This window comes from Plectropomus leopardus, chromosome 5, assembly GCF_026936395.1.
Source record: "Plectropomus leopardus strain MGB_pleo_1.0 chromosome 5, ASM2693639v1, whole genome shotgun sequence".
In the NCBI taxonomy this organism is placed as follows: domain Eukaryota; kingdom Metazoa; phylum Chordata; class Actinopteri; order Perciformes; family Serranidae; genus Plectropomus; species Plectropomus leopardus.
In genome coordinates this window covers 725,587-744,946 of record NC_142180.1, presented here as the reverse complement: position 1 = coordinate 744,946, position 19,360 = coordinate 725,587, and the positions used below count along the sequence as shown (strand labels likewise).

The 19,360-nt window shown below is 41.5% G+C and overlaps 1 protein-coding gene across 1 annotated transcript in view; it reads left to right on the top strand.

Annotated features, from left to right (window-relative positions):
- The window catches only part of LOC121941413 (transcription initiation factor TFIID subunit 4), a 44,588-nt gene extending 30,967 nt beyond the window's left edge, over positions 1-13,621 (top strand). Inside the window, exons 15-16 of the mRNA XM_088077270.1 lie at positions 8,356-8,463; positions 12,940-13,621. Coding sequence (XP_087933396.1) covers positions 8,356-8,463; positions 12,940-13,065 — 234 coding nt within the window. The 3' untranslated portion in view covers positions 13,066-13,621. The remainder of the gene's footprint in view (positions 1-8,355; positions 8,464-12,939) is intronic.
- Positions 13,622-19,360: the final 5,739 nt, after the last annotated feature.

Sequence of the window (19,360 nt, the reverse complement as noted above, 5' to 3'; positions counted from 1 at the left end):
ATCCCAGAGAAAGCTTTGAGACTCAACCAGGCTGTCTGTATGCAAGCTGAATAACCAAAAAACGAAGCTAAAACAGGCTAAGAACTGGGTAGAGATATTTATGTTTGGCAAATCCAGCAAATGAAATATCTGATAAATAATTATACTTCATCATATTGGTGTAAAGATCAATTAAAAATCCAATATTACCATAAAGCACCCCTGCTCATAAATTTCCAACACTGCCTACAATCTTGTAACACGACAGAATATTAAAAAGAGAGCTGCCACAGTGTGAGTGGGTAGGCAAGATCTCTAACAACAGCCACAGTTGTGTAACCTGATGGTTTATGTTGTCTCACTCCTGTTACGTTTTTCGGGTTATCCGTCTCCGTCCGTCCCCAGGTCCGTTCCATTCTCGTGAATGTGATATCTCCCTTGAGGAATTTGTTTTTGGACAAGCGCTCACTTGGACTCAAGGATGAACTGACTATACTGTGGTTGTCATAGTTCAAAGGCCAGGGTCACTGTGACCTTGCATTGGTCTCATTCATGTAAGTGTGCTGTCTTAAGCACACCTTGAGGGAATTTCTTTAAATCTGACCTAAACATTCACTTGGACTCAAGGATGAATTGATTAGAATTTGGTGTTCAAAGGTCAAAGTCACTGTGACCTTGCGTCTCATTCACGTAAACCTAATATCCTGAAGGAGTTTCCTCAAATTTGGCACAAACATTCACTTGGACTGAAGAGTAAACTGGTAAAAATCTGGTGGTCAAAGGTCAAGGTCAAGATGACCTCATAAAACACATTTTTGGCCATAACTCAAGAATTCACAGTATTAAATTTCACGTAAATTCTAACATTTTATATCCATTACCAAACGTCATACCTCTGGAACAGAAGGGGAGAGATTTGGTCAGACACTGAATTGGTGTCACTGATCTTGAAACTGTGCTGACTGTAGAGATCTTCTGTGCTGCCGGGGGAAGGATGTGTGTAAAGCTTCCATGTTTTCACAGACATGGATGTAACCTGTAAGTGCAACTTGGAGAGGCATACAACTGTGTGGCAGTAATTCTAGTTCCTAATTTTTTATTTGATTCCCTTGGTTTTGATTTTGTCAAAACCTGTTTTATTTCAATCTTTTACTCATCTGTGCACTGTTATAAGTCTGTATGTGCATACATATATGTCTGTTGTTGTTTTGCACTGTGGCGACATGGATAGCAGCTGAGGAGAGGGAAGTCTCTGGACAGCAAGCTGAAGTTTACTGTTACTGCAGACCCTACACTTCCTGTTGCTGCTTTGGGGTCTCTGAAAATAATTAACCATGCTTGCCAACCTTGAGACCACAAAAATAGGGAGTATTTTGAAACCAAAATCAGGGGTGGGGGGGATTCTTTACATGCAATGTTTCAGAGACTTTGCTTCCTGCATGCTGGATATGTTTAAAGAATTAAAATAACTAAATAATAAGAGCACTGCAACAGCTTTTTATGTTAAATACTTCTGATTTTACTTTTCATTCTCCTGAAAGAATACAGAATAAGTTGCCCCTCTGCTGGGAACTTGCACTGGCACTGAGTAATATTCACCAGTGTTCATTTATTTATTTAATCTAACTGTGCGACCCCCATGCTCAGTGTAAAAATCGTCGGCAGTTCTTACAGAATGCATGCACCCTTCCTTTTGAACTTTCCATTAGAAGCGGGATGTCTGAAATTTGAGAATTTCTTTTGCTTTGTACTCTCTCTTTCTTTGGAACAGCTTTCTTCTGCATCACATGCATGTCAAGTGTAGCTGTATTGTTGTTCGGGTGGATATTGCAGATTTTTAGGCTATGCTCACATTACAAGCTATTGTCACCCAAAGCTATTTTGGCACAAATCATTCACCTTCCAGTGTGAGGGCTTGCTGCTTAAACCACAGAAGGCTGCTGAAGCTGACTCCACTTCTGTCTGCACCAACACCTCTCTCTCCCCATAACTACCTGCAGTAGCAGCTAACAGCTCATAATCCCAAAGCCTCAATAGTCTGAAAATTTTCCCATTTAACAAAAGCCCAGTATCTGGAAAACAAATGGAAGTCCAATGATGTAATTCTGCATAATAATAAATCAATCAAACAAATGGAGGTCCAATGATGTCAATCTGCATAATAATGAATCATGTGCTTCTGTTTGGGAGGGTGCATCAGAGAAACAGCCCCCTCCTCAACATTTGATGAATTGTAATCCGACCTCCGCAGCACATCCTTAAGGAGCTGAAGCGTGCACCAATACATCATTACTTTTTTCCCCAAATGCCTGTCTCACAAAAGTGATGTTTTTATTGTTGTTTCATCGCACATGTTTGACATTATTGGTTGGATGTAAGGCGTTTCAAAACAGAGATCCATTCACTGATATCAGATATGGGTCACCTCAAACATGAATGTTAATAGTTGGCAAAAAGATCAGATCTGTGGAAATAATGGGGATTGTGCATTAAGCACATGAGTCTTGGACGCTGCACAGTGCCACAAACAGGTTGTAATAATGAGAAGAAAAAAGGTGTGAAAAGTTAGGAGAGTGGGCAATGAAAAGCAGGAGCCTCCTGCAAAACTAGGGAGGATTGGCAAGTATGGAATAAACTACAAGACTTATTGGTTGCATTATTATTATTATTAAAACAGAAATCAGTAGGTGGGTTTCCATTAACCCTGAAATTGCGCCAGATAATACGCCAAATGGAAACATTTTGAAAAATGTATCGCAACATTTTTTTACGCTCATACAAGGTGGTATTTAAGGCAATTCAAAAAAAGCCATATTTGGCAAAACTGCAATGGAAATTCCCTTTTGGCTTTTCTACATTACATGATGCTATGGCTATGTGCTTATCAGAAGGAACTGGTTCCCTTGGGCATGATGCAGCAGGTGCTACAAGAGGTGTTTTTAAATCACATAACTTCAGAAATGTGGCCTTTGATTCGAAATTTAACAGCTAGTGCAGTGGCTGCAATAGAAATAAACCTGCCTATGTTTTGAACATCCATCGGCATGCTTCTTGGAATGTTATTGGCAGAGGAGAAGTTGCATAACATCACTCAATGGAATCACAGTCATCTTGCAATTGCGTTTTATTAATGTAACGACTATACAAACAAAGGAAAGCTGCCAAGAGGCTAAAGTGGGCTCTTAACTGTAGGATGCATTAATGACAAATCCATGCTGAATCCAGGTGTCGATTTTAGCTGGTTTATTGCATAATGACGAAACAACTAAAAAAAAGGAACTGGCGAGATGTTACACGGATTGTGATCTAGGTCAACAGAAAATATCAGACCCCACTAACCCATAGTCTGTATGATTCCCCTCACGTGAACAGGTGCTTAAAATTGTCCAATCTCCAATGCATATCCACCTTCACAGAACAAGCAGCTATTCTGTTTTTTTTTTCATTTTCTTCCGCTTATCCAGAGTCGGGTCGCCAGGGCAGCAGCCTAAGCAGGGAAGCCCAGACTTCCCTCTCTCCAGCCACTTCGTCCAGCTCTTCTGGGGGATCCCCAGGCGTTCCCAGGCCAGCTGTGAGACATAGTCTCTCCAGCGTGTCCTGGGTCTTCCCCAGGGCCTCCTACCGGTGGGACGTGTCCTGAACACCTCACCAGGGAGGCGTCCTGGAGGCATCCTAATTAGATGCCCAAGCCACCTTATCTGGCTCTTCTAAACGCAGAGGAGCAGCGGCTCTACTCCAAGCCCCTCCTGGATGACCGAGCTTCTCACCCTATCTCTAAAGGAGAGCCCAGCCACCCCATGGAGGAAGCTCATTTCGGCCGCTTGTACCCGCGATCTTGTTCTTTCGGTCACTACCCAAAGCTTGTGACCATAGGTGAGGGTAAGAACGAAGATCGACCAGAAAATGGAGAGCTTTGCCTTTCGGCTCAGCTCCCTCTTCACCACGACAGATCAGTGCAGCATCCGCATTACTGCAGACGCTGCACCGATCCACCTGTCGATCTCCCGCTCCATCCTTCCCTTACTCGTGAACAAGACCCCGAGGTACTTAAACTCCTCCACTTTGGGCAGGATCTCGTCCCCGATCTGGAGGGGGCACGCCACCCTTTTCCGGCTGAGAACCATGGTCTCGGATTTGGAGGTGCTGATTCTCATCCCGGCCGCTTCACTCTCGGCTTCAAACTGAACCAGTGAGAGCTGGAGGTCACGGCCCATGAAGCCAACAGGACCACATCATCTGCAAAGAGCAGAGACCCAATCCTGAGGTCACCAAACCAGACCCCCTCAACACCTTGGCTGCACCTAGAAATTCTGTCCATAATATTATGAACAGAATCGGTGACAAAGGGCAGCCCTGACAGAGTCCAACCCTCACCGGAAACAAGTTTGACTTACTGCCGGCAATGCGGACCAAGCTCTGGCACTGGTCATACAGGGAACAGACAGCCCGTATCAGGGGGTCCGAATCCCCAAATTCCTGGAGAACCCCCCACAGGACTCCCTGAGGGACACGGTTGAATGCCTTCTCCAAGTCCACAAAGCACATGTGGACTGGTTTGGCAAACTCCCAATGCACCCTCAAGGATCCTGCCAAGGGGATTGAGGAGGTCTTCGAAGTATTCCTTCTACCGATCCACAACGTCGCGAGTCGAGGTCAGCAGCGCCCTGTCCCCACCATACACAATGTTGACAGAGCACTGCCCCCCTCCTGAGACGCCGGATGGTGGTCCAGAACCTCTTTGAAGCCATCAGGAAGTCGTTCTTCATGGCCTCACCGAACTCCTGCCACGCCATCTTCTCGCCTCGGCGACTGATGTAGCTGCAGTTTGCTTTGCCTGTCGGTACCTGTCTGCTGCCTCCAGAGTCCCACAGGCCAAGAAGGCCTGATAGGACTCCTTCTTCAGCTTGACGGCATCCCTTACCGCTGGTGTACACCAGCGGGTTCGGGTGTTGCTGCCCCAACAGGCACCAACCCCCTTTACGGCCACAGCACCGGTCGGCCTCCTTAGCAATGCAGGCACGGAACATGGCTCACTCTGACTCAATTTCCCATGCCTCCCCCGGGACATGGTCTATGCTCTCCTGGAGGTGGGAGTTGAAGCTCCTTCTGACGGGAGACTCTGCCAGACATTCCCAGCAGACCCTCACAATGCGTTTGGGTCTGCCAGGTCTGACCAACATGTGGACACCCTTATGCTTGAACATGGTGTTCATTATGAACAGTCTGTGGCGAGCACAGAAGTAGCAAAACACCACTCGGGTTCAGATCGGGGGGGCCATTCCTCCCAATCACGCCCCTCCAGGTCTCACTGTCGTCGCCAACATGAGCATTGAAGTCCCCCAGCAAAACGAGGGAGTCCCCAGAAGGAGCACTCTCCAGCACCCCCTCTAAGGACTCCAAAAAGGGTGGATATTCTGAACTACTGTTTGGACCATAAGGACACAAACAACAAGTCAGGATCCATCCCCCCACCCAAAGGCAGAGGGAGGCTACCCTCTCATTCACCGGGGTAAACTCCAACGTACAGGCACTAAGTGGCAATAAGTATTGCCACCCCTGCCCGGCGCCTCTCACCAGTGGCAACTCCAGAGTGGAAGAGAGTCCAACCCCTCTCGAGAAGACTGGTTCCGGAGCCCACGCTGTGTGTCGAGGTGAGGCCGAACTCGGAACTTCTCAACCTCGCACACCAGCTCAGGCTCCTTCCCCACCAGAGAGGTGATATTCCACATTATTCACAGCAAGCAAACTCTCCTTTTCCTTTTTTCCTATATCATCATTTTTCTTATCAGTGACTGCCACGTTGGTGGCAAAGATGCTCCCTTTTATTCTTGGATGAGGCTGTGGCTTGGGCCTCCTTGCATCTTTGCTCACGGTTGGAGTGTCTGTAATGTCTCCAAATACTGGATCTGTTGCAATTTTCACTTGCCTCTCAGGGAAATCCACCATATTCTTAAAGGTTGCTCTTTCATTGTTCCTTTCCTGGATATCACAGGGCACAGTCCTCCATTTATCGCTCAGCTGATAGGGCAACTTCCTTATGATAGCAAGCATATTAGCTGGTATATCAAGCTTATGCATGTAAATGACATTTTCCATGGCATTGCAACATCCTCTCAGAAAGAGGGTGTATGCTTACAGAGTTTTTGTGTCTTCCGGTTTTATTGCAGACCACAAAAGAGCTTTCTCTATATATGCTGAAGCTATTTTATGCTCGTTGCCAAAATGCTTCTGAAGTAAAGACTTGGCTTTGCTGAATCCATTGTCTGTGGCCATATGTTGACAACTTCTTATGAGCTCCCTTGGCTGTCCTGTTGTACACTGTTCAAGATAATAGAGACAGTCTCTGGGGTTCATGGTTTTACTTTCAATAGAGTGTTTAAAAGATTTAATAAATGTCTGATATTGAAGTGCGTCACCATCAAAAACTTGAATCTCCCTTTTGGGCATGGAAGAGAGACACTGTCGCTGGATCAACAATCTAGGTGTCGATTTTAGCTGGTTTTGCATAATGATGAAACAACCAAAAAAAAAAAAAAAAAAGGAACTGGTGAGATGTTACACGGATTGTGATCACGGTCAACAGAAAATATCAGATCCCACTAACCCTCTAGTCTGTGTGATTCCCCTCACGTGAACAGGTGCTTAAAATGCTAATGGATGCAAAACCACGTCCTCCTCGTGCCGATAACCGGAAGTAATTGTCATTCACATTTTGGCTCCTACAATCGACCTTTCCAAAACTCACTCAAGTTTTGCACAAATCTGTAATGGAAACTTGCCCATTAAGTTACACTCACAGTAGGGTGTTCAAGCATGTTAGGTCACTTTTAACCAAGAATAGAGGTCAATATGAATCTACATTTGAATGTTTTTGGCACTTTTTGTCTTAATCAGTGTTGCACAGTGAATTGGTTGGACACAGACACAGACTCCCTCATAATCTTAATTTTCTCTGGTAGTGATTTATCTTTCCTGTAGGCCAGTGTAAACTATTTGGGAACTCTTTAAATCTTTTCTATTTTTCATGTTAATTGCTCATTAAGTCTGTGTAATGTGTGTTGCTGGCAGGGCAGGGAGAGGTGTGAGGGATGAAAGGCACTGCTAACTGTGTGGTTATTTACGTAGACAGTGGCTTGTTTTCCTTCTCGGGCTGCTCTGTAGCTCGCAGCCGTCACACTCTCAGAGGTTCCTCCTCAGCAAAGAGTCTGTTCATTTACATGCTCTGCTGCTGCCACCCCCACACACACTACCACCACACCACGCAATGCTTTTTGCAAAGTCTTTAAACACACGCTAGAATGCGCTAGCACGCATGAGCACGCATGTGCACGCATGCACACGCACGGCATTAGCACACTTAAACAGGTGTGCTAATGCACCTGGTCATGGTTTGAGAAATTGACTTCCGTATTTCCAATAATATACTATCTGTAGTGAAGGAGAAAGAAAGGATTATTAACAGCCCTCTCATATCTGTAAAGTGGATTTGAAGCTACCACAAGCATCTCAAGCGTAAAATGATCATATGTGGTTTCAGGATAGTCACATGCCAAAATCTGTCTGAGTTGTGAGCACCAGACGACCACCAGAGAGTGAAGGAAGTCACTGGTCTCAGAAATGGTTAAGAAATAGTCTGGCACATAATCCCCTGTAAAACAGCAAACTGTTGTTTTTCCATGTGTTGGTTTTTGATAAAACAAATGAGATATATTTAATATTGATTAGTGGTTTTTGGAGGCACAGGTCAAGTTGACTTCTTATTCACCACGTTTTCACTAGGATTGGTACCACTTAGGTTTTTTCCGATACCAGTGCTAAAACGATACTTTTAAAACAGTACTGGTGCCAAAAAAGGTGCCTGAACTGATACTTAAAAAAATAACGCACAAAACAAGAGTTACAATACTACTAACAGTAAAATGAATGTTGATTTGGGATTTGTGATTGCCTCATGAGTTAGTGAGACTCAGCAGACAGACATTTCTCTCTTATCTGTTTAGGGGAGGCTGACACTGTCATGAAAATAGGAACAACCTTAACAGTCCACCTTAAGGAAGCCTGGGAGGTTAATTTAGTGTACTTATTCCGTGCTAACCTCCTTTACTGTTATCAACATATGACAAGTAAGACTGGAACTTATCTTGGGTCTTGAGGAGTTGAAGCATCCGTTCACTGACAAAGAGCCTCAAAACTCTGCTCCACTCACTGCAGCCTCACTGTCACTGTCACCAGCACACACCCACACACACACACCCACACACACACACACACACACACACACACACACACACACACACACACACACACACACACACGCACACACACGTACCGGTCACCCCAGTTTTCACTAATCCTTTGTCTTTCCGCTGTTGTCAGTTTCAACAAATGGAAGAAGCTGAGCTGCAGCACAGAGTGGCCAACCAGACTGCACTGGCTGCCATCGGGCCTCGCAGGAAGAGACCTCTGGAGCAGACTGAAGGCCAGGTTGGTCTATGTGCTGTTTTGTCTCTGTGTTGAAAACAAAACCAGAGAAGCACCTGTCAATTAAAATCAGGCTCCCAGCAGACAATTCACATTAAAAGCCTAAAAGGAGATGGTAGAATTATGTAATTAGAACTGCTGAATGACTTTTAAGGTGAAACACCGAGCAGGAAGTGTTACATTGACATAATCATTGCGCAAAGGAATGGCAGTGTTTGGATTAAGTGAATAAAAGTAATATTTCTGTTAAAGTGAGTCAGAGCAGAACAGTAAGGATCCTGGTGGAGTTAGTGTAGTAGAAATGCGCATTATACTGAAGTGATCAAGACTGCAGATTAACATGGAGCAACACCATCAGCACATTAAAAAGGGGGCAGATCAGACAACAGGGAGACGTATAACTAAAATATAAGATGTACCTCTACAACGTGGACATGTGAATAAAGGCTTGTCTCTAATATAAGCCTATTATAAATCAGTGCAGTTGAGGTAACTGTTAAGAGCATGTGCACTATTTCTGTTTATTAAGTCTAGTAAGTGTAAGTAAATGTTAGAGCTTTAACAAAGTTTCAATGCTACGTCATACATTAATTGTGCTGCACTACAACATCCCTGTCACATTACTCTGATATTTATTGCATTGTGACATCCACTGAGATTCATGCAGCTTGATAGTTTAGATGTTAGTTCTTCATGAATGAAGAGCATCAGAAGATTGACCATATATGTTGTCAGGTGGCTGTCTAAAAAAAAAACAAAAATCAAACCAGCTGTAAGTTTTTTTGTATAAAGAATTAAGACAAACAGGGCCCTGATTGACTGAGAGGGTTCAGTGAGAACTTAGTGGCCATTTACACGGCAATGGTTCTTGCATGACACGTTATACTCTTGTTGCGGTTTGGCCTTTCATTCACACCACAACAGCGTTTTGGGGGCTTGAAAATGTTAACTTTTGAAACCAGGTTCCAGAGCATAATCTTTTGAAAGTGCCACCCCTTCTGTCGCTGTGTAAACTGGCAATGCGTAGATCCAGCGAGATTGGTGATGTCACAGCCACTTCATGCAGGTGCATGGTCTTCTTCTATGGCGTATCATTTCAAAGTTACACCGCCAACTTCTGGCCTGGCATGCATACTACAGCATTTTCGGTTGTTTTTGTAGATTCGTGTAAACGAAGATCGTTCTTCCAATGTTATCATATGAACGCCTTTTTTATTTTCGATGCAAAGGAAAGACTTGCGTTTTTAGTAAGGCTGTTCTCCTCTGAACATGGCCTAAGTTAACCCTGAAATTTTCAATTTTCACCAGATCAGTTACCATGGGAACTGACTCTGTTTTCACAGGTTTTATGCTCTGTCAGTCATTTCTTTGATCAGCAGAATATCACCCTCACATTCAGATATCACACAGCGTCTTTTTTCTGACACTGCAGACAGCTATCAGTTTGTTAGCACAGCTCCACTAAAATGTTTAATGCACATCATGTGTCATCTCAATTTAGATTGTAAAAATTGATATCAAGTTTTCTACACAAGTTGAATCAGTGAGTAATTAACCCCATCATCATCCATGAAATGATTGTTCACACTGATGGAAGATAATTCATGTAATATTTTAGATGATTTTGATATATCTAAATGAGCAGGATGGTGGTGCAGCTGTATAAGATGAGTTTTTGAAACAGACTGTGTAGGCCTGTAGTCTGAACATGTTTTAACAGCATGTCAGTTACAATGTGCAGATTCAGTACGTTTGCTGTAGTAGCTGAAATAAATCTACTAAATGCTCTGCTGTAACCTGTTACTGTGCTTAAGAACAAATCACCAACCACATTATTACTGGATCAGACTGTGAGCTTATCATGTTTATGTCACTGATTTAGACACGTTTTAAATCTTCAGTGTATTGTTGATGCTTAGTTACTGGCCCTGTTCTTTTGTCAAGTTAAAGCTGAACAAATAGGCTATATTTAGAACACCATGTAGGCTAGTGCCTAAATGAATTAATGAATAAATGGACAACGCCGAATAAAACTTAACTGTCTTAAATTATCGATACCTTTTCACTGCTCTGACTGTGCACAGTCTGCATATAGGCCTACAAATACATGACAGATGTGTCAGTCCTGCAGAGCTCCGATAGTGGAGCTCACATTCCCAATTATAAATATCTCTACATCCCTGGATTAAAATAGAGGCTCTGCTTTTCATTGTTGCCATAGTGAATTGAATCAGAGTTGATGTTGTTTTTTTATTCAGCGCACACAAGCTAACTCAGAGTGAATGTAAGTTAGCTCTGAGTAGAGCTGACTGAACTGACTCTGATCAGCTGCTCTGGAACTGAAAACTCAGAGTTTTCCATCTTAGGGTTCATCAGCTAGAGTTCAGAGTTTGTTAAAGCTGCATTCTGAAACACGCTCCAGATCCTTAGCACCAAGCAGAGAATCCAAAACACCTCTCACATGTTATTTCCATCAAAGATGGAAGGAATGCTCATGTGGCACCAATGATGCATAGCAAATCAAAGAAAGCAGCATGTCCCATATTAGCACAGGTGATAGAATGACTTACTGTAAAAGCCAGCCCCCCTGCTTGGCTAACAACGACACACAGAAAACCTATAGCTTACCACAGTTAGCATATACCAGACTGTTAGTTTAGCTCATTGAGTCTTTAATTCAGTGTGTGTTTAAGTCGCAGCCCTGCAGGCTGTAGGTTTAAAGATAAGGACGCTCTGTTAACTGCACATACTTCCCACTGCCTTTGAACTCCGTTACCCAGTGGAGCTGACTGCCTGCTGCCTCTCTTGCTCTTTCCTCTCACAGCCCCAGGGCTTCCTTTACCTCTTCACAGGCTTTACCTCAGCTGGCACAGCACACACTGATGACAGCACCTGACTGATAGCAAATGTGTTTGGAGTCAAAGCTCTTTTGAACAGCGATTCTCTTTCACTCTTCAGAGTATGTTACTGAACAGTACAAGTGAAACAGGTTGAACAGAAGCTCCTTTGTTTGGGCAAAATCTGTAAAATGATAGTAACTGTTTTTTTCTGTTCCATTATAGCATTTTGTTGTTTCACTTCATGATTATTCTATGACTTGAATGACTTTGGTTGGCAGTGTGTGAAATAAGAGATTATAGTAAATAAGAGAGACCAGAGCTGCAATACTTATCAAGTACAACACCATATCTCGAAAACTGGCCAGCCACAGTGGCACGTGCAGTTTACTCAAAAAACTACACACAGACACAACCACACACACACAAATTGAAACAGGCGCTCAGCAGCGACCTGACTCCCAAATTATAACAACCTTTAAATAGGGCCACGGCAGCCCATCAGATACCACAAATGCCCTTGAAAAAGAACTTGTACACCCCTGTTTAAATGGTTCTGACTCTGTCTCTGACTGGTTAGGTCTGCAACTCCTAAATATGTAAATATAACAGTTATCTAATGCTATGGATAGCTAACATACACTAGCTTACTTCATGTTTCATAGGCTTGCTATACTCCCAGTAGAGATAGCTATTAACTTACCAGCAGCCCACAACTTGGCCTACAATTATGACCATGTATTAACATGTATGGCTTGTCTCAAAATTTACATCCAACGCAATGGCCTAATGTTACAATTATTTAGACCAGCATTGTCTTGCTTGCTGCTAAGGTTAGCCAGCTGCATGTTTGTTGACACACACCAACCTTCTCCTCCTGTTCTATTCTCTCCTGTTTTCTTGCCACTGCTTTTGTGTTTGAATGGCCTGACTGCTCGCTGGGCTTGCATCGTTGTGCTCAGCTTGTCAGTCTGTCAGATTTTGCGCTTCACTTAGCCAGAATCTTGTCATCTTATCACATGAACACACATTACTCACCAATCATCATTGCTTCTGTATGTGACATAAACATAAAAAAAGTTAGTATAGTAGTAGTTAGTAGTAGTTAGTATAATAGTTTTTATAGTATATGTAGAATAATCCTATATCTTTTGTTATAGTCTGCTTGGTACTGCCTTATTCTTCTTTGGCACCATGACAGAGATGGATTTTGCACGTTTATATATACCAATGGAATCACACAGATCATAATGTGAACTGTTCTTGAACACATTACCTTTTTGAAACATTAATGTCACATTTAAGCCACAGGCCCACTCTTGGTCAGATGGGGCCTGCTTGTGACATGGGCCCCATACAGTGCGGGCCCCTGTGCAGCTACATTGTCTGTGCTGTCTATGCATACACCTCCAGTGTTTGCGTCACACACTGACCATCAAGAGCAACACATTCATGTCACGGTCTTTACTCACCCGTTAGGCTGTGTTTGTGATCATGACCAGCTCACTGAAGATGATTACTTTTTACCTAAAAATATATCTGAAAACAATCTATTTACACAAAATAGTTGGTTTACTTAGTGTGAATATCTGTGTGTGTGTGTGTGTGTGTGTGTGTGTCTGTGTGTCTGTGTCTGTGTCAGGTGACTCTGCTGCCCAGACAGGGTGTTCAGACAGTGACTCGGGTAATGCTGAAGGACCTGCTGGTGTGTATGGAGCAGGACCACTTCCTTTGCCACTCTCTCACTCTGTACAAAGCCATGCTCTGACTGCATGAACAGACTCCTGCTGCTGTTAGTGATTGCATGGTTCTGATAATAATCTGCTGTAGATCTTTTTGTTTTAGTTCTATAAAATGTCTTTCTGTTCATGAGTTGTTATTAATTTTGTTTTTGTTGTTGAAGTGCAGGATCAGTGATGGTAATCAGCTGTCTCCAAAGCACAGTTTTGTTTTTCATGTTGAAAATGTGAGTAGAATGAAAAGATAAAGGCGGAAGATATACGCTTCTGGAAAACTGCTGTTTACTGCAAAGTGTTCTGTGAACAAAGAGCAGTCAGTGTCATTAAGGTGTCAGTTGCATGTTAACTTTTCCACTTTACTGCTTGTTTATTTTTGACCATTAAAGAAGTAGAATTAGTCACATCTTGACACTTACTGTGTCTGGCAGTTTTTGACCACAAAAGCAACGCGGCTGTGGGGATGAGTGATGATGATGAGTTTTTCCACAGAATCCCTGGCTATGAAACACAGTCTGAATAATTTTGCACAGCAGGATTCTCTTCCTGTCAGTATGGTTTTAACTACAACTTTCAGGTGGGTTATTTCAATAGAGGCTGTCTGTTACTTCCTACCTCTTGCATCTCTGTCATGCTGTAAATCATACATTTACAAGGTGTAGAGTTGGGGTTTAAAGTTTTTCCACACTTGAAAAGAACACGTACATCATGGCAATCTTGAGTCTAATTATTTCTACAAATTTCATTTTTCTGCTATGGAGTAACTGGAGGACGTTCTACTTTGTCACAAAAAACATTCAGGAAATTTGGTTCTTTCATGAATTTATTATGGATCCCTTGAAAACGTGACCAAATCTGCTGGGTCATAATATACCTACATCAATACTAATATTGGTTAAATATCCTTTGGCCAGTTTCAACTCAGTTAGGCACTTATGGTAGCTATCCACAAGCTTCTGCCGAACTTGAAAACTCTTCTTGGCTTTCTGGTACTGGTTTGTTTCTTCAGCACAGTCCACATGTGCTAGGTGGAATTAAATCTGGACTTTGGGGAGGCAATTTCAAAACTTTAACTCTGGTCTGATTTAGTCAGTCTTTTACCTTTTGCCTTTTCAGACATCCAACTGCGTCCAAGACTCAACCTTCTAGCTGATGATTTTAGGTTTTCCTAAAGAATTTGGAGGTAATTCTTCTTCATTTTTCCATTTACTTTCTGTAAAGCACCAGTTTCACAGGCAGCAAAATAGGCCCAGAGCATGATACCACCACCGTGTTTGACTGTAGGAGCAGTGTTGTTGGTGAAAGGCTTCAACTTATCACCTCCAGACATATTTCAGGTCACCCTTCAAAAGACTTTTCTTCGTCCATATAATCATCAGCAAACTGTAGCAGAGCCTTGAGGTGCTGCTACTGCAGCAAGGACCTCTCTCGTGAAGCTGCCTCTCAGCCTAAGGTGATGTAAGACATGCTTGACAGTGGACACTGACACCTGTGTTCCAGTAGCTTCTAACTTGTTGCAGACCTGCTTTTTGTTGGCTCTTGTTTGACTCTTGACCATCCTGACCAGTTTTCTCTCAGCTGCAAGTGGTAGCTTGTGTTTTCTTCTTGATTGTAATTGTTACACAGTTGTGCAGTGCACTTTATACTCACAATTGTTTGCATGGTTGATCTTAGGACCTGCAGCTTTGAAATGGCTAAAAAGTGACTTTCCTGACTTGTTCAAGTCAATGATCTGCTTTTTCAGATCCATGCTGTACATCGCAGACTTCCCATTGGAGTGATTGTTGCTGAATCTGATGGGTGTATCAAACAAGCCATATTTAAATTAGCTCAGAGGTTATAAGCAGCAGTTGATCATAATTACTCACATAAGATCAAAGGCCATGCCACAAAACAAAACTGATAAACAACTTTCTAGATCATTAAAACTGATAATTCAGGTTGCTGTATGTATATTTCTGACAGCAGATTTGGTCACATTTTCAGAAGATCAATAATAAAGTTATAGGAGAACCAAGTTTCCTGAATGTTTTTCATGACAAAGCAATATGTCCTCCAATCATTCCATCATAAAAATGAAAATAGAGTAGGCTAATAGAGCAGATGAGGGAGTCTCAATAATATGAACTCTGGAACAATTAGCCCAGGTATCTGTCCAGAGTTTAAAAAAATCCACCCAGGCTACCCCAGTTTCTTTATTGTTTTTTTTTACCATATTCCAATATTTATTAGTAAATACCTTTTTGTCACCCCGAATTAACTGATAAATTAATTTCTTGGGTGTAACAAATGTTTGCACATTAAGAGGTCAGTTTTGCAGATCCAAAGGAGGTCTGGCTTTGCCAAACCTCTACCAATACTGCTCGGCTTGTAACATCAGCAAGCTCCTCTCCTTGAACATAAATGAGGCATCAGGTCAACAACTCCAGTGGGCCTTGATGGAAATCTCCTCCTCATGCTTTTCACCTTGGTATACTCCCAGTTAGCTCTCTCAATTAAACATGTTGCTATAAATCTAATCAAAACAAATAATCTGAAGATCTGGAACAACTTTAGGTTCCAGATTGGCCTGCATACACAGTGTTTTTGTAACCACATTTTCTGCCATCGTGCTTGGATCCAGTTTTCCAAACCTAGCCACAGAGAGGGTTGTGGACTGCTAGTGACCTTTATGTTGAAAATTCAGTCTCCCTAGTACACACCTGTTCTGTTTCTTCTTAATTGGACTCTTTGTGGAAACTCAGTTTACGGGATGTGTTAACCATCCTCCAGATTCTGCTACTGATTCCTTTTTATCACCTAATACAAGACAAAAGGGATGCAGCGACCATATAATCACATTTTGAGGTGAACCCAAATTGTTTAGATGCCCTGAGGGCCACTTGGTACCAGGACCGTGGGACCACTGAGTTGGATATGCAAAGGGAACATAGACAAGACTGTGTTCATACTGATGGTGGACGGCAGTGGGTTCTAGGAGGACGAAGGGGATTGGAATGGGGGTTATTAAAAGTATCATGTATCATAGTAAGTATCATATAAGAACCGTGTTTCCTTCACTGTTTTTATGACTGCTGATAATACCTGTGTAAAAACTCATAAAGAGTGTTGGAAAAAAAAATCCACCTAGCAGCTCCACTAGACATATTTCTGTTGTTTGTTGAATCTGTACTGAAAGCTTCATATATAGTGTACAGACAAGATTGACATTGTCTCTCAACTCTTGGCCAGAAAGCAGCTGAGCATATTTCCCCAAAGGTTGAACTATTGAATATGTGAGCTGTCCAGACTGCAGTGCCACCACAGCAGCAGGAATCACTGCAGAGTCACCTTGTCTTTGAAAATCCTTACTCATGAGTTTCTTGTTACTTTATTAAGAAATTATCTCACAACAGTTATGAAAACAGGAAAAATATGATAGAAAAATAAACCATGCTGTCTTGGGTTGGTGGTCCATGTTTCTTTGCTGGCTATCTAACTTGTCCTAGCGAACATTTTTTTGGAAAATATCACTTCACATATAAAAACATTTAATTCCTTTCTGCATAGATTATTTTTCTGCCTCTTTTTTCTAAAGCAGCATGAAAACAGAAACTGGTTAATTCAGATACTGCACGCTACAAATGTAACAAAGCCTGAAATAAATTTTACTTTTATGCCTCTGTGCCTTGTGAACGCAATATCTCAAGAACACCTTGAGGGAATTTCTTCCATTTTAACGCAAACATTTACTTGGACTTAAGAATGAACTTATTGGATTTGGGTGGTCAAAGGTGAAGGTCACAGTGACCTTGACGTAGGTACAAAGTACCAGCCTGTAAAACCAAGCAATACAAAAACAGCATTGTCCCAGCAGCCATCGGTGTGATCAACAAATCATAGCAACACAGCTCTGATGTTGAAGGAACTAATTCAGTATTATTTATTGACTTTTTATTGTTCTTTGCAAATTTAAACGTTATTTTACTGATGACATATTTCTATTTCTATTTTGTTTTTACCTACCATGGTTTTTATTGATTGGTTTTATATTCTTATCTTTAATCTTTTACTATGTTTTTACTGACTCATGTTATACTCTTATTTTTATCTTGCTTTTACTGGTCTTGTTTTAATTACTCTTTTTATTTTTTTATAGTATTGAGCACTGATGTCACTTTATCACGTTAATTCCTGTCCTGTGCTGTCGATTGTATGTGTAAAAAAGGAGAATGACTCAGTGACTGTAAACTTAATCTACTTATGGGTATAAATAAAGTTACCTTACCTTGCATTCGTCTTATTCTTGTGGAGGTGATATCTCAGGAACTTCAAATTTGACAAAAATATTCACTTCAATCAAGTATGAGCTCATTGAAATTTAAGTTTAAAAGGTCAAGGTCACTGTGACCTTGCATCCATCTGATTCTTGTGAACACAATATCTGAAGATAGCCTCGAGGGAGTTTTCTCAAATGTGGCACAAATGCTCACTTGGACTCAAGAATGAATCAGTTAGAATCTGGTGGTTGAAGGTCAGAGGTCAAGGTCACAGTGACCTCATGAAACATGTTCTTGGCCTTACAATAATTCATTCGCTTCAGTTTCAAACTAATGTCTGATAGGATATAATGACAAAATTCTGACATTTTATTTCCAAGAGGTCAAAGGTCAACTGTGACATAATGTTCTGCAAAAACACTTTTCTGGCTGTTAGTCAGCCTCATAAGTCAGGATTGTTTGGTGAGATACAAGGTGCCTGGTAGGTTAGTGGGTACAGCAGGTGCCTTGTGTACAAAGGCAAAGTCTTTGCTGCAGTGGCTGCGGGTTCTCCCCCCTGGCCCTTTTTTTTCACCCCCCCCCAAATACAACATGTTTGTACCAAATATAAACATGTTGGATCTTCTCCATGTTAAAGTAATGGATGTTCTCTGCAAATATTACAAAACAATGCAACAGCACATGCAAAGAATGCTCATGCCTCATGGTTTATACATTGCAAGTTGTAAACAGTGGCTTTGAACATATACAGTATATATTCAACAAATACAGTACATAACAAGTAGTAGTCTTAGCTGAAAAAAAGATTGTTTTCAATACATTATTTGGAGCCCTCTAATTCAAGGCTGAACAGCAGATAGTAGCCTGCATGTTAAAAGAGATGCTGAGCAGTCTGAGCAAAGTGATTTGCTCTCTGGGAACACGGTGGAACCATCTTACCTAAAATATACATTTGCTGTTAAAAAGTCAACAGGTCCTCTGAACTGTCACTTCTCACTGTCTTCCAAAATTAAAAGAGTCCCAGTAATGTCATGCTACTCCCTTCTTTGCTTTTGACAGTTGAATCATGATTTAAATGGCCACGGGTGGTCTTTGTCCATTAAATGTAGAGACATTTATTGGCATCTGAGAAAATTACTGATGTGATCCTTTACATAGGTGGTCTGATTCAGAACAACCCAATATCAGTATTAACCCTACAGGGCTTTTAAAATCACAAAATACCAAAATGGTATCTCAGGAGGACATTATTATTCATACATAACAAAATATACGTATATATACGTATATATATATATATATATATATATATATATATATATATATATATATATATATATATATATATATATATATATATATACAAGTGATCCAGTCATCATTTTAAAATATCCTACCTCTAAAACTGAAAGCCTTGTGAAAACCATACAGTCATCTTATGAGCTCTAGCCTTTCCTGAAGCTATTTTGCACCATTCAGTAAATATCAGCATGATGTCAGATTTCATGCACTTCATATTTTCACCTGACACATTTCCATGCCTCAGTCTCAGAGCACTCAGACTGTGGTGGAGATGAATACTGGTAGGGGTGGGCAATATGACTGTGTCACACAGTTCATACTGTGGTAGCTCTCCATTTAATATCTCTGGAGGTATTACAGACCATGGGGGAAATGTTGGAAATCACTGAGCAGGACTGGTCTGTGATAATATCAATTTACAGAAGTTTTTGCATCAATGTGATGCATTACCTTGATTTTTCAGGTATTCCATTCAATGGATTAGCCAAAATAAGTCATTACCATCTGGGGTTATGTTAGCTATCAAATATTTCTCAATATAATTTCCAGGAACTAGGATAATTTTAAAAAAAAATTGTTTGCACATCATTACTAGTCTTCTTTTCATATCAACAAGTGCTAATGCTCATGTACCTCAAATTGACTGAATTGAAGATCACATTTTCAGTGACTGTCTGCCAATCCCCTGTACTGTAATGATAACACTGTCTAAAACTTATGTAGCAACAGTTCGTGAAGTATCAAAGAAGACTAATATCTCAGTCAC